Source organism: Dendropsophus ebraccatus, chromosome 6, assembly GCF_027789765.1.
Source record: "Dendropsophus ebraccatus isolate aDenEbr1 chromosome 6, aDenEbr1.pat, whole genome shotgun sequence".
NCBI classification, from domain to species: Eukaryota; Metazoa; Chordata; class Amphibia; order Anura; family Hylidae; genus Dendropsophus; species Dendropsophus ebraccatus.
In genome coordinates this window covers 34,457,371-34,474,112 of record NC_091459.1, presented here as the reverse complement: position 1 = coordinate 34,474,112, position 16,742 = coordinate 34,457,371, and the positions used below count along the sequence as shown (strand labels likewise).

The following is a 16,742-nucleotide window of genomic DNA, read 5'->3' as shown; positions in this document are numbered from 1 at the left end:
TACCAATAGCAATAATAGGTATTTTTTTTCAATCACTAAGATCTTTGCTGAGCCTCCTATATTTTTGTTGCAGGAAAAGAAAACTGTTAGCATATGCATATTTTTCGGAATTACTTGGAAACATTTTTGCTTCTTAAAAAAACAAAAAAAAACAACAACTGGCTATTATGTATAACAAAGCTGTATATTATGTAAACTATGTAAACTCACTATACAGTATATTGCAGTTTAATATAACACAACATGATCATTTTATACAGCTTGTTTTCGGTACTTGCCTCATTTCTACTTTCAATTTCAAACTGTCTGTTTTGTGCCAGCAATTTTTTGGAAAATATTTAAGTTTTTCATTTTAAATTATTTAAGATATTTTAATTTCAAAATTTTCACTATGGTAGCAGGCAAATCGTATACAGTAGATCATGATTATACACATAGTCAACCTACTCATAAAACAGTGTGTAACATATGTTAACTTTATCACTTACTACATGCGTATAGATGTTAGGTAAATTTTGATTTGATCTTGTAGCTCACAAAAAGTGTTATAGTGAAATTTGCTGCAATACTGATTACTATAAAAGTCTATGGCACTCGATTCTCACATTGGATCTTCATGACTTTTTGAGACTATAGTGCCATAGCCTTGTAAAACTTGACTTTTTAGCCACTGTGATGTTAAAAATTATAAAAAGACCAAGCTCATCTGTTGTTGCCGACATGCTCCTGTTTTTTTCCCTAGTTTCCCCCCTCAGTGATGCCTGCTCAACTAATCACTGTCTTGTTGCATCTACTGATTCGCTGTTACTGAGCAGTGAACCCGGAAAAGCAATCAAGAGAATGCTGGGGGAGCATAGACGGGTAAGTACAGTCACTTAATTATTTTTAATGTCACAGCTGGAATAGTTACATTTTACTCCCGGTACTCTTGGTTTCGCCATTCCATGGGTCAGGTGCAGAGCACCCGGCCCACAGAGTGTAAAGACTATCAGTAAGTAGCGGTGCATCTTGCACCACTACTTACTGTAAAGGAGCAGGTATTCCTGTCATTATGATTGGAATCCCCGCTTCTTTACAGGGTGTTCCCTGCAGCTGAGAGAAGCAGGAGTGTAAGGCAAGTTCAGCTGCCAGCTCCTGCCTCTCTCTTCAGCAGGAACAATGAGCAGGGATTCCCGTCATAATGATGGCTATCACCTACACTGCCGGCCCCCCCACACCTCTCACCTAGCAGCTGCTGGCTAACTCTTCCCCGAGCGGATCTGACTCCTCCGCCAGCCTGCAGCAGCTCCCAGCACCCTTATCTAGGCTACTAGCACTGAAGCACAGGCGCCCACGACCTGGAGAAGGATGCTGCGAGCTGCTGAAGGCCGGTGGAGGAGTTAGATCCGCTGGGAAAAGAGGGAGCCATCTGCTGCTAGGTGAGTGGTGTGGGGGCAGCAGCGCAGGAGATTCCCGTCATTATGACAGGAATCCCTGTTCTGTATTTTCCACAGCAGAGAAAAAAATTTATTAAATATTTAGGCTGATATAATTTCAGACATCTTACCGTCATAAACCCATCCAGTAAACCAGAGTCTGGTTTAGGTGGTGCTTGTAATCTTTCCATAGACCATTTTTCTATTATAGAGACGACTTGGCTGTTTTCTATGTTCAGTATTCGAAATCCTGTCATGTTAACACCACTATAGCGATATGGCTCAACATCCAATGCAAATAGGTCCTGAAAGAAGAACAGATACATTAAATACACAGATTTACACAACGCATTTGTTTTGCAATTGATGTCTCACATTCTAATGATGCTCAAAATAAATAATATGGGCTAAAATAGTTTTAACAGTTTCCTTGCCAATACTTTAAAACAGTTCATGTGTAGCTGATAACAAGTCTCAGGAAGCTGAAGAGGAGTGCTGTACTGATAGTATAAGGCTTTATTTCCACAATTTTTTTGAAACCAAAATATGGCCGTAGTTTGATCATTACGGCCATAAATAATGATCATGTTCTTTATTCACAGCTGTAATTATAACATTTCTGCCTCAAAAAACGTTATTTGAACATAGCCCAATAAACAAAATGACTAGAGATGAGCGTACCGGGTTCGGGTTCGAGTCGATCCGAACCCGAACGTTCTGCATTTGATTAGCGGGGGCTTCTGAACTTGGATAAAGCTCTAAGGTTGTCTGGAAAACATGGATACAGTCAATGACTATATCCATGTTTTCCACATAGCCTTAGGGCTTTATCCATCTCCAGCAGCCACCGCTAATCAAATGCCGAAAGTTCGGGTTCGGATGGACTCGAGCATGTTCGAGGTTCGCTCATCTCTAAAAATGACCATATATATACTATTTTTTGTGACAATGGGATCTACTACTATAGTTGTCAATTTTTTAACTTGTGTTTTGGCAACTGAAACTTTATTATTACTAACACATGCTGAGAAAATGACAGATTGTTTTCAGTTGTCATCAGAGAAGCTACTTCAAACATGACAACCAATATGGTATCTAATCCAGTTGTCACTATAGTAGCTCCAAGGGAATAGAAAAATGGCAATATCGCTGAAAGTGTAAAAAAAAAAAAAAAAAAGAATAGAAAAACATTTCAAAAATAAGCTCAGCTATTGCTTCTGATCTACTGGAATATTGTAGATTAAATATTGGAAAATACATATATACTTAAAGGGGAACTATAAGCAGGTTAGACAAATCTAACCTGCTGATAACCCCCTATAGCGCCGGGGACACTAAGGAGAAAGGAATGCGTTATCTGGCCAGCCCCCTCCATTGAATATCATTAGAAGGGGGTGGACCAGATGAAGCAGCAGTACTCCTAATGGTGCTTCGGAGCAGACTTTACCCTTACTAACAACTCAAGACCAGTGCCAAGGAGGAAGGTGAGACACATACTTTCTTCCTCAGTTTCCTTGGCACTTTAGGGCGTTATCAGCAGGTTAGAATTGTCTAACCTGCTTATAGTTCCCCTTTAAGTATATATGTATTTTCCAACATTTAGGCTATGTTCACATTACGTGAACACCAGGCCGTTCCGTGAAGTATCGGCCGGGTGATCTTTCCGTCCGCGGAGCTCTGATACGGGCGCAACAGCGCGCGCCCGAATCAGAGCTTCCCATAGCACACAGTGAAGCAAGCGGCCGGAGCTGCTTGCTTCACTGTGTGAACTGACAGGTCTTTCTGCGGATGGAATTCCAGGCCGAAGAAAACCGACGTCAGTTTTTACGGCGCCGCATGGGATCCCGGCCGGAGCGCATATGATGTGTGTACGCTCCGACAAGGATGCCATTGTAAATAAGGCTATGTTACACACGGCAAAACTATGGCAGTAGTTATGCGGCGAGAACTATGGCCGTAGTTTTACTTAGTGTGAACATAGCCTTAATCTGCATTCTACCAGTGGATCAGAAGCAATAGCTTAGCTTATTTTTTAAATGTTTTTCTATAGGGGGCTATCAGCAGGTTAGATTTCTCCAACCTGCTCATAGTTCCCCTTTAATATTTAAATTGTAGCTGATGATACTAAAAAAGAAAGTTTCAATTGGAAATAAAAATACCCAAAGCACTTGCGTAGGGAAGAGATGCCTAGGATCTCATTTATTTAAAACATTTAACAGTAAAAAAAACTAGCTGTGTAGCCCAGAGTAACCATTTATGGCGAATCTTAATTTGTATACTGTGGTTCAGAACATGAAAACTGCTATGGGCAACAATACCAGCTTGATTTTAGTTTAGCTTAGTATATACCTATCTATATTACAGTATAGTTATTTTTTATAAAGCATGCAAAATTGTAAAAATAGTCAATTAAAAAAACATAAGTTTTTGCTATGGAGCCTGGAATACATCTCTAAAAATGTTATTGTCACAGAGACAACATACCCTGGGTAAGGCCAGGTTCACACGTACCGGATCCACAGCAGATATCAGGCTGCGAATTTGCAGCGAAAAACGCTGCAGATACCTTGCCTGTTTTTATGAGAATACATAATACATGAGCATACTGTACCTGCTCTACACTCTGGCTTGCTTTGGGGGTTCCCCGCTGGACATCCAGCTCAACCAATCAATGCGCTGCCCTGCCGCAGCCACTGATTGATTGAGCGGGGCGTCCAGAAGCCGTGAGCCCCCGAAGCAAGCTGGAGCGTGGAGCAGGTACAGTATGCACCGGCCGGCGGGGGGTTAACGGGGCTGTCTCTTAGTTTCTATTAGAATAGTATGTATTTTCATAGAAGCAAACAGGAAAGGGATGCGCAGCGGATTTCGCTGCAAATTTGCAGTGTGAAGTCCGCTGCGGATCCGATACGTGTAAATCTGGCCTAATACTTATTCCACAAGCTCTCAATACCCAAATAACATATTGTCCCTAGCTATGCACTGTGATTCCATCATTGACAAATACAGTCAGGTTAGCAAACAGAGAACGTTGGAAATATTTCAGAGATTAATGATAGGGAGGCTTCGCAAAAATTCCCGGATCAACCTGTCCTAGAATTGGTAATGAGAGGGGGAAAGTTGGTATGAAAAGTCACTACAAAGGAAATGCCCCCTTTTTTTTTTTTTTACTATGGCCTCCTTCTGTTGTGTACACCCCTGCTAAAACTTCATATAGCAAAAACGGAGAATACATAGGGTTTTTTTATGCAAATCAAATAATGTGTCAACATTTCTATTTTATAGTAAATTTTAGTGTGAAAAGCTTGTCTAAGGCTATAAAAATGATAGTGAAATGGCTTAAATAACATTCCACCCTCTGGAAAATAATTCAGAGCTATTCAAGTGTTCTTTCATTATCATACAGCTTTGATGTGTGCATTTGGAAAAAGCATAACCTTAATGAATTCATAAAATGGTTTCGGTCAGATGTACTTTCATATAAAATATTTATTGGTTTGTAGCATGGTTTTCTAAAAATTGTTAATACTATATTTCAGCATGGCTTTATTTTATCTATGGGGTCAAGTAGTCAGAAATAGTTCAAATATTTCACTGGGATTTAATAAGTACCTTTCTATGGCTATCATCTGAATTACTTCTCCTTACTGCACATAAACATCTATGGCTGGGCAATAAGAATACATATTAAAGGGCACATCAACAGCTTCAAGTAAAATAAAAAAGTGACTTTGGCTGTGTTTACACACAGTAAAATAAAAGTATATTTTGATAATTACAGCCGTAAATAATGATCATGATTATTCATGAGGGAACTGAACTTGTTGCAAAGTTCATACAAACCCAGTCCAAATGGCAGCCGCATATTGTACATTACATTACATCAGAAGACCAAGTGCATGGTTTATCCTTAATACCCTGTAGCGAGGCAATCAGCTGAACACATACATTTAAGCCCCTATTACACAGGGCAATGTGGAGAGCAAGTGAGCTGTCAGGTCAGTGCTTACTTGTTCCTCGTTCCCCCTGTCAGGTCAGTGCTTACTTGCTCCTTGTTCCCCCGTCCACTGCCGGCTGCCTATTACACACTCCAACATCGAGCAAGGAGGATCTGGTAAGAGGGAAGATCGGGGGGGGTGGGGGGTGGGAAGAGATACAGGGGGACTGTCTTGGTGATCTTCAGATCGTCTGGGCAGCCCATAGGAGACAGCGGTAGTCTTCTGCTGCCGCTCCTGTTGCACGGAGCGATGGCAGCAGATCGTTGTCAGGCTGATTGTTGCAGTTTCAGTGTGTTGAAAGACAACGATCAGCCATCATTGTGCATGATGGCTGATCGCTGTCTTCTATCACATGAAACGGTTATCGGCCGTAACTGCCGAATACAGTCGATAATCGTTTCATGTTATAGGGCCTTTAAACTAGCTTGGCAGAGATACAGTAGATATAGGCAGGGAGACTCAGGGTTATAGAAGGGGTATAATCCTGATTAAGGCTGATTAGGTATCAGGGGCAGATAAATGATAGTGTGAAAGTGGAAATGTCACTTTGTGTGTCAGTACATGCTGTCCACAGCTCTCCTGGGTGACATTAATCCTGTGAAGCACCTGCAAGGTTGTATCAGGCAGAGTAAGAAAAGGCAGAGTGGGAAAGAAAAAGATCAGCTGGAGACCACTTCTGCTGTCATGCGGCAGGTATGTTCTCATTGTTTTGTTTTCCCTTCCTTTCCCTTTTAACCCCTTTACGCCCTGCGGTCGGTAAGGACATTCAGAGCGGGGCCGCGCGGCGGGCGCGCTCTGAACCGGGGCGGTCCCGGGTGCCGCTTGTAGCCCGGGACCGCAGGTACTAGCGGGCACGCCGTGCCCTCTAATACAGTAATCGGATGCAGCTGTCAAAGTTGACAGCTGCATCCGATTACCGTTTGCAGCGTCATCCCTGGTGTCTAGTGGGGAGATCGCTCCTCCGGGACGTTGTCCCGGAGGAGCGATCTCCGTTTCTGAAGCCGGCCGGGGACCGCTCCAAGATGGCGCCGTCCTCGGCTCGGCACTCGTTTACTTCCGGCTGCAGCAGCCAGAAGTAAACAAGTGCCTATCTCATGGATCTCTGCAGCATATCTATGCTGCAGAGATCTTTATGAGAGATCAGAGCACTTATACTAGAAGTCCCCTAGGGGGGCTTCTAGTATAAGTGTAAAAGTAAAAAAAAAGTGTCATTATTAATAAAAATCCCCCTCCCCTAATAAAAGTCTGAATCACCCCCCTTTTCCCAGGTTATTAATAAAAGTAATTAAATAAAATAAATAAACAAACATGTTTGGTATCGCCGCGCACGTAATCACCCGAACTATAAATTAATCACATTCCTGATCTCGTACAGTAAACTGCGTAAGCGCTAAAAAAATCCCAAAGTGCAAAATTGCGCATTTTTGGTCGCATCAAATCCAGGAAAATGTTAATAAAAAGCGATCAAAAAGTTGTATATGCGCAATCAAGGTACCGATAGAGCCCCATAGACCAAGGGATAAAAGCGCTATAAGCCTAGGAATAGAGAGAGTTTAAGGAACGTATATTTGTAAACAATGGTTTTAATTTTTTACAGGCCATCACATAATATAAAAGTTATACATGTTATATATCATTTTAATCGTAACGACTTGTGGAACATATATAACAAGTCAGTTTTACCCCAGGGCGAACGGCGTAAAAACATATATCCACTAAAAACACAAAATGTGTTTTTTTTTTCAATTTCACCACACATTGAATTTTTTCCTGCTTTTGCAGTGTACTTTATGCAAAAATTAAGCCTGTCATTGCAAAGTACAATTAGTGGCGCAAAAAATAAAGGCTCATGTGGGTTTCTAGGTGAAAAAATGCAACTGCTATGGCCTTTTATGCACAAGGAGGAAAAAAACGAAATTGCCCCGGTCCTTAAGGGGTTAAAGGTCTGATCAGTATTTTCTGATCGTAAAAAAAAGCCACAGATGTGTGCACGGGGCCTGACATGGCATAAGAAGTGCATACAAATATAAATGACTTAGGAGAAAATCCTTAAACATTTTACTTACCAGAGTTGTAAAAATATAATGGTAATATTCTGTCATCATTCCCATTGCCAAAGCCTGTAAAACACAAAGTATAGCTCTTTTCTCAGTGAAAGCGTGAGGTAAGCTTTTCAAATGAAAGAATACTAAAAGTCATGTTGTTGCTAATGGTCAATGTTATAAATCAAAATACCCCCCCCCCCCCAGCTATAACAACCATACAGTATTGTGCTTAAAGAGGTACTCAGGAAAAAAAATTCAAATCAATATATGCATTTATAAATTATTTCTATTAAAAAATGTTTAGTCTTCCAGTACTTATCAGCTGCTGCATGTCCTTTAGGAAGTGGTGTATTCTTTCTAGTCTTACACTGTGTTCTCTGTAGCATCCTCTGTCTCTGACAGGAATTGTCCAAAGCAGATGATATTTTCTATGGGGATTTGCTACTTCAGTTCCTGTCACAGACAGAGGTGGCAGCAGAGAACAACATGTCAGGAAAGAATACACCACTTCCTGCAGGACATACAGCAGCTGATAAGTACTAGAACACTTGATATTTTAAAATAGTAGTAATTTACAAATCTTTCCTGCCCTCTAATGATTAATATGAATAAAATAAGATAGATAGATAGATAGATAGATAGATAAATAGATAGATAGAGACACACTCTGGTATAATAATAATTTGTTTCTTTAAGTCTACATCTTGGACAAGACAAACCTTTGAAAAACTCAGCACTGCATTTAGCAATTTAAAATGATAAAAAAAATTGTTCTTCGCTGACAACTTCTTTTAGCTGACAATAAAATTAAACGAAAGGTTGCTCACTGCTAGAGTATTGCAATATTAATAACATTATAAATAATGCATACTGGAAGGCTTTAAGCAATACGTTTTCACAATAGCCCGAGTATTTTATGTAAGTAAATAGTTTTAGATATTTACAACATTCTAGGGGATTTTAAGCAATGCGAAAGTGTAAATATGAATTTAGAGCGCGTGGCATTTCCTAACACACATTGATTTCACAACATTATTCAAAAGTTCAACGAATCAACAAGTGAAATCAGTGTATATTATAAACAATTAAAATAAAATAAATAAATAAATCAGAGCAGCGTATTCCGTGCAAAGGAAACTAGAAATTTATCAGTTTGTACAAGACACATTTTATGATGTCGGCTCTTAAAAGTATTTAACTTTGAGGAAAATCTTGGATTCATTTGCTTTTATCCTTGGATTTCCTTGACAGTGAGTTCACACATAGAAGATCTGTTGCAGATATTTCATCTGAATGCTTGAAAAAACCAACTGCTTGCCAAATCAATTCCATTCAGATTAATGGAATGGATGTTCACAGAAATTTCCGTAACAAATCTACTGAATCTACCTACAGTATATCTGACTATCTGTCTATCTGGTTCTACTTCAGTGCTTCATGATGTGTTAATAAAAGATTATATGTTTCTTCTGATCCTATTCACCAAATTGTATAAATATTTTTACTTTGTTTTCATCAATTTGCTGTGTGATAATTTCCATGATGAAACCATCAGAACATTTCTCATACGCTTAATTACATCATATTTATCTCAAACCATACTGGGAGATGGTGGGGGATTTGTTAAATGCATAGTGAAGAAGGGCCTTAAATAGACAGCTATTGATGGGGCTGCTATTTTTAGGGTACTTCAGATTCTTCAGTATAAGACCTCATTCATACTTCCACAGTGTAGTCCATAATTGTTGACTGCACTATGGTTTTGCACTCCGTAGCTCTCTGCAAGTCATAAACCACTGCATCAAAAGATAGTGATCCCCAATTGTGTGTTCACACTGGGATCTGCCTTTTTTTTTTACCCACACGTAAGAATAGGGCCATTTAAGTGCATGGGTTCCAATTTGTGTCTGCAACAAATTTTGGGGACAGAAATGCACACTTCTGAATAAGGCTCAAGGGTCTGTGTACACTTTCTGCTATACAGGGCAGACATACACAGACACACAAACACACAGAGAGGCAGACATACATAAAGCAGAACTGGTTCCCTTCTTTACTTCCTCTTTTACGTGTAGCAACCACTCTTTCTTCTACTTGTCTACCTTTCCTACTTCACACCACACTTATACATTACCCTGTTTTTCAGCAGCTCCCCTCCAGCCCTTATCCTATTCTTCTGCCCACTAGATTAAGGACCTGGAAGGTCATGTGACCATGACATAATCACAGGTCCTTAATCTCCTGTTTGTGCGGAGACAAATGATACAGGGCTTGTGTAGTCTCTCCTTTGAAGTCCCTGTTGTTTGCTGATATCAGGCACAGGCAGGGACCCCACACCTCACCAGACTGTAAGCTGCGCCTCACCAGACTGTGACCCTCACAATGTGAGAAGGGCTGGCCTAGACTATAGGCACACTTCACACACTGTATAACATATATATTAGACACACAACATTCAATACATAAACTCGCAGAAAACACTTTACACACATTATACACTACACATACAGCATATATTACAGGTGCTGCCTCTTTCTCTTCCTATGGTGTCCCCAGAGTCCCCTGCAAAGCTTCCACTTCCGAGATGAACTCATCTCGAGAGTGATAACCTGCTCATTCAATCACTGGCCATGGGGCTGTTCTGTCACAGTCAGTGATTGGCTAAGTGAGCTGTCACTACCAAGACAAATTAGTCTTGGAAGTGAAGGCTCGGCACTCAGCAGGGGACACCAGCCACACCGCAACAGGACAACAGGGAAGCACTAAGAGGTAAGCATAGGATGTTTATTGTTTTATATGCATCAGCAGTAATATGTTAAAAAAATATTCAATCCTGGATAGCCCCTTTAACCATGTTGCCGTGGTGAAACTAAAGGTCTTATATTTCTACCACTTGCAGTTTAGATAAAGAAGTCTGAAACTTGCCTATCCCTATACAATGAAGTCAGATATGCTATGTAATGGTAGAGTACCCAATTGATTGGTGTAAATTACAATCAACAATAAATATTGCTAAATATTATAAATTATATTTTGGCTGTTACCTGTTTTAATATGCCAGCTGCCATGTCATGGCTACAGTCAAATATTACATGGAACTCTTTGCCTCTCTTCATCTCTTTCAGAAGTGGTTTGGCATCCTTTGTATCAAGAGGTAACTGTCGGATCTTAAGTCTCAGATTGTATCTAGATGGAGCCTTAATGAGCTCTTGTAAGCGAATAAGTCCTATAAAGCGAAATAAAAAAAATAAAAAAAAACTGTGAAAAAGAAGTCGCACATTGATCTAATAGTTTAACATTGTATATAAACATGTACTTGGTAACATTTTTGTAATAGGTAAGGCTGGATTCACGCTGCGTTTTTGCATCTCCGTGTTTAAATGGTTTCTTTTAACATACACAACCATGTTTTTGGGTATGCCCCAAAAGAAAAAAAAAATGAAGATTTTTTTTTTTTTAATGAAAGTCAAAGGAAAAGCTGATCCAAATGGATTGCACACTATTGCATCCATTTTCCATTTCTCTTTTTTTCTCATAAAATGTATATGTTAAAAAGACTACAAAATTGAAATATTAACCCAGCCTAACTACAAATGAAAAAGATTTAATAGGGATGAAAAATAATTAGCCCCATTTCTATAGGGGGGGATTTATCAAACTGGTGTAAAGTGAAAATGGCTCAGTTGCCCCTAGCAACCAATCAGATTCCACTTTTCATTCCTTATAGATCCTTTGAAAAATGAAAGATGACATCTGATTGGTTGCTAGGGGCAACTGAGCTAATTCTACTTTACAACATGTTTGATAAATCTCCCCCATAGTTTCCTCCCTCCCCCATAGTTTCCTTTCATACAAGATATATCACATAGCATAAACACAAAATGAACATAAGAAAATAAAAAAGAAAAGAAAAGAAAATACGAAAAAGTATTTTTTAAATTTATGATACATTATTTAGGACTGGAATTAGTCCTTGATGTAACAGATTTTTTTTTATTAATTGTTTTCATTGAAAGTACAGAAATATTACTAAATATGTACTATATTTGTAATATTCTCACTGGTGAACCAGGCACCAACAATTTACAGGTTATAAAATTTGCATACACAATGTTTTGTGTGTCCAACTGATCCAGTTAGATATGCATATTAAATATACAAATTTATTAACCTGTATAAAACAAATACTGGTATTATTTTCCTGTGACATCCATCCACAGCGGAGCTTTCCTATCTCAATGAGCTCTGATAAAATGAATGCTGAACTGTTATCAGTTTCTATGTGGAAATGATACCAGTAATCCACAGTTAGATAAATCTAGGCTAAAGTGTTAAAGATTTTTTTTTTTATTTTTATGTTATATTTCTATCATTCCATGTAAGTTTACTCAGCAATTATATGTTCACATTGGCCACAATGGATTTAGTTACAATCTATTTTTAAAGAGTAATCAGTCTGTGTTTAGAGTGAAAGGGAAACTGACAGCTGAGAATTGTGGGTAAAAACGGCTGCCAGACATGATTAGTACAGTGGACATACCTGAAAGCATTACCTTTGTGTAATCTGTCTGCTCCAGAGTGGCTGTGTGGGATTTCAGCAGGCCTGTGAGAAAGCTGGTGGGGGTAGGGGAACAGCACAGACACCAACAGTGTCTCTGTGACACTGTCAAGGACTAAAAATTACTTTTATGGTAAAATAAAGCAGATAGATTACAGAAGGGTAACACTTTAACATATGTTTTATTTTATTTTGGTCTGGCAGTTGTTTTACCCTTTACTCTCAGCTGTCAGTTTTACTTTAAAGGAGAAGTCCGGTGATAATTTTTATTAAAGTGTTGTATTGCCCCCCAAAAAGTTATACAAATTACCAATATACACTTATTACAGGAAATGCTTATAAAGGGCTTTTTTCCCTGCACTTACTACTGCATCAAGGCTTCACTTCCTGGATGGTGATGTCACGACCCGACTCCCATAGCTGTGTGGGCTGTGGCTGCTGATGATGGCAGAGGGATGCTCAGTGTCCCTCCAGTGCCCTGTGTCCCTCAGTGTCCCCCTGCCATCATCCTCTCCAGCAGTCACAGCCCAGACAGCTCTGGGAGTCGAGTCGTGACATCACCATTTTATCCAGGAAGTGAAGCCTTGATGCAGCAGTAAGTGCAGGGAAAAAACACTTTATAAGCATTTCCTGTAATAAGTGTATATTGGTGATTTGTTTAACTTTTGGGGGGCAATGCAATACTTTAATAAAAAATTTTGACGGACTTCTCCTTTAAAGTTGAGTAAAGCCTATCTCATAATCTAAATATTTTATTAGACAGCAAATATTTAAGCATTTTGCTTCATAGAGTAAATCAATAGTCAGTAAATTTTTCAGCCACACATATACGGCGGCGTACGAAATGCAGCCGGAATCGTACGCAGTGTGAACATAGCCTAAGGCTATGTTCACACTGCGTATGAGTCCGGCCGCATTTCATATGCCGCCGTACATGTGCGGCTGAAACTACGGGCGTGGGAAAAATCGACATGCGGCCGGATGCGTACGAACCGCGAACATACACCCATAGTACAGTTATGCTTCCCTAGCTTGTTTCCAAGCGATCTGAAACAGGTCATTTACTTGGAAATCTTTGCCCAGCCCCGTAAACCACACAGAACCTTTTGGATTGAAAAATCTAGTTCAATTTGGCTGAAATAAGTACTTCGTACAGGACCGCATGGAAATCCACGGCCGTGAGTTTCAACATTTCCGTCCTCAAACAATGGTTGTGTTCATTTTCAAGGTGCTTTATACGATCTGGCCATAAGCTCATACGTAGTGTGCATTGTGCGGGCGTATATCGTATACTTTCAAGCGAACGCATCAACCTCAAAATTATGTGCGTATATTCGCGGTTCGCACTAAGGCCGAATTCATACACAGTGTGAACATAGCCTAAAAAGGCATGTATAACATTTTATATTTTTTTACACAGTCATCAGCCGTCAGCCCCACATTATTATTAAACAAAGTGATGTGTGGTAGGCTCCCACTGAGGATCAAAAGACACAATCTTGATGGTTTTCATTGGCTGATCATTATCTTTATTGCACAGAGCGATAATGTACTGCATGAACTGGATTGTTCAGATTATTGCTCCATGAATCAGGGCTCTAAATTAATCGTGCCAGTGGCTTTAGGTACACCAACACCTATATCACAAACTGCTTACTATCAAGGCGGTTATTATCAGCAGAGTATAAAAGTTCAAAACTACATGTGAATTCATCTTCCCACTCAACTAACAGTTTGATTGAAACAAAAGGATGGAATTGTGCAATCTAGTATACAAATGGTATCCCACAGAGATCAGTACTATCTTCAAAGAATCAACAACTTTTATGGCTGAAGAGTTTTGCCTTTCCCAATTTTTTTTTTCTTCAAGTTCCAGTCTGACACTGCTTTAAATTCTTTTTACCATTGTAGGCAAATGTCACACATAAAACATCCGTAAGTAACACCATAAAAACACCGGTGACCTTAAAAAAAAATCATATTTGTTCGTGGAATCAGAAGTACTAAAATGTCTTTGATCATTTAAAATACAGGTGCAATTCTTGTTATTTTTTCTGACAATGAATTTAAACAGATTCATTCTAATAAAAACTGCTTAGGTTCGTGAGGTCATAATAATCAGAATGATTTGCCAAAAGCTGCACAGCAAGATTGCTCAGCAATGTACAGAAATTCAGGAGAAATCCAGCACCTTCATAAAATCCATGATTTATTAGAGATCCATATAAAACTTTAACAATTCTGCAGATCTATAAAACTGCCCCACAAAACACTCTGACGAGTTTCCAACCCAAAAGGTCCTTAGTCATAAGCAAGGAATTATAGGTAAAGACAAGTACATAAACAATAATGCACCAATAGTAACAGAAAACAATTTTGTTAAATTCAGCTTCTATTAAAATTTATGTAACAGGATGCCGAGAAAAAAAAACAATGGTCACAAATTACATTATGAATATCCTATAGCTGGAAGCATTTGTTATGCTACACAAGGAGAAAATACATTCAGAATAAAACAACTAATAAAGTAATAAAGAATAAGTAACAATAATGATATTGGGCTCAGAAGGCAAGGGGAAGAAGGGAAGGATGGAAAAAGAAGGGTATATATTATAAGACAAGTGCTGGTGGTGTGGAGAGGTGGCTGGATAATTTGAAAATGTTAAGGTTGTTATGAATGAGGCATGATATTGGTCAGATCAGCTGATCAGTTCTTCTAGTCAACAAATTTGAGACATAAAAGGAGAAACCTCTTTGACTAGTTACGTCCTGGTTATGTTGGGGGTGGGGGGAGGGGCCGTATTGTTTCAATTTTCGCCTCAGGCGGCATAAAAACTAGAATCTGCCTCATTTGAGTAAACTTCCAGAGTGTACAAAAATTATTTTATTCTCTGGTGCAAATAGTAAAAGAGGCTTTCCTGAGCTTAGAGAGTGCAGCCAGCTGTAACACCTCCCTACTCCCCTCTACCATACCTGACCCTGCTTGGGACTCAGCTTCCAGGTGTCAATCAAGCAGGAAGAGGAGAAAGAGGAGACTTTACAGCTTGCAGCTATTCAGAAACTTGGGAAAGCCTCTCTGAAACTATAAGATTAAAGCATTTTCTACATTATGGCAGCACATCTAGATATATGAAAGGTATCATGTGTCTACTTGACTTAAGATCTATCTAACAGTGTCAGCAGTTTGGAACACGCACTACAGCTGACAGATCCCCTTTTGTGATGCTGCAATTTTTTTTTTTGCTGTGTAAATACATATAAACACACACACATAGTCAAGACTAGATGAGCGAGTAGTTAAATATTAGACTTTCGAGAATTCGAATCGAATAGGCACCGATATTCAACTATTCTAACGAGTATTCAATCCTATTTTAGTCTATTGGAAAAAAAATTCTCGCCACTTGGAAATCAAAATTCAACCACTTGGAGGTCACTTTAAGTCCCCCATGAAACCTCCCTAAACGATACCAACACCTCCAAATGGCACTGGGACATTGGGGGAGCATGCCTGGGTGCACACAACACCCAAAAATCGCAGTATTATGTCACTCTCCGCAGTTGCGAAGGAAAAATATTTGTGAACGCTTTACGAACATTTATGGCAATGTTCACACATTTCGTTCATATTTCTTGCACACTGTTACATACATGATTCCAATGTACGTCACCAGAGTGTCATGTTATTCGCGCGTATCAAGCGTAATGCTGTACGAACGTCACTGGAACAGTATGTATGACGTGCCTTTTCTGGGCTACTGGAAAAATATGTATCACGTGCCTTTTACTGGGCTACTGAAACAGTATATATCAAGTGCCCTTAGTGGGCTACTGAAACAATAAGTATAATGTGCCCTTAGTGGTGTTAAACAGGGACACTATAAGTCACTTGTACACACAGGGTACTGGAATGAATACACCTGCTGATGTTGATGCTGCTGTTATATCATCTATGTCTTAGCACTGAAAAGTGATTTTGATTCAGAGATGACTTTTTCGCTTGATCTTAGCCCTGAAAAGGACTTTTGGGGTCAGTAGTAAGCCTGCCTAACCAAAACGCTACTAAAACCTATCTCTCCCTGCTCCAAGAACTCTCCCTGACTAGGAGAGGCGGTCAAGAGGCGGGAGCCAAGTATTTAAAATTCAATGTCATGTGGTTCAGCTATCCAATGAGGGTAGACTCTGTTTTCATGCTGCGAGCGTACCCCCAGGGTCCCTTACGGCCTCACTGCATGGTGATTAGATTTAAAAAAGCGTCAACTGCGATGGGAGGGCTTTTGAATGTTTCCTGCGTATTCGCCTCACTACTTGATTGAATTCAAATCTTTCCAATACCGCAATATTCGATTGAATACCTACTCGATCGAATCATATTCGCTCATCTCTAGTCAAGACACTTATTCTTATGACCACCTTTAAATGTTGGGGGTATTGGGGGAATTTACTAAGACCAATGTTTTAACACTAGCTTAAGTAAACCCCCCTGATTTACTTTCATGCCAGATTTATCAAGAGATGCACAGCTCGGAGATGGTATAGATTTCCACTGATTTAATATTACTTGTCCTCTATCCACAGAAAAGGGGACAAATATGAGACCATAGGAGATTCTACTGTTGGGCCACCAGGGGATGTTTAGAGTTGTGCCCTGACTGCTTTGTTTTGAATGGAGCTGCGGGTCATGCAGCAACCTGCAGCTCCATTAAAAAGAAAACTATCAGTGTGCCAC

At 39.5% G+C, this 16,742-nt stretch overlaps 1 protein-coding gene across 1 annotated transcript in view; it reads right to left on the bottom strand.

Moving 5' to 3' along the window:
* The window catches only part of GRIK2 (glutamate ionotropic receptor kainate type subunit 2), a 521,506-nt gene that overhangs the window by 231,059 nt on the left and 273,705 nt on the right, over positions 1–16,742 (bottom strand). Inside the window, exons 4-6 of the mRNA XM_069973610.1 lie at positions 10,500–10,681; positions 7,477–7,530; positions 1,547–1,720 (exon numbers count right to left, since the gene is read on the bottom strand). Of these exons, the coding sequence (XP_069829711.1) occupies positions 1,547–1,720; positions 7,477–7,530; positions 10,500–10,681 (410 nt within the window). The remainder of the gene's footprint in view (positions 1–1,546; positions 1,721–7,476; positions 7,531–10,499; positions 10,682–16,742) is intronic.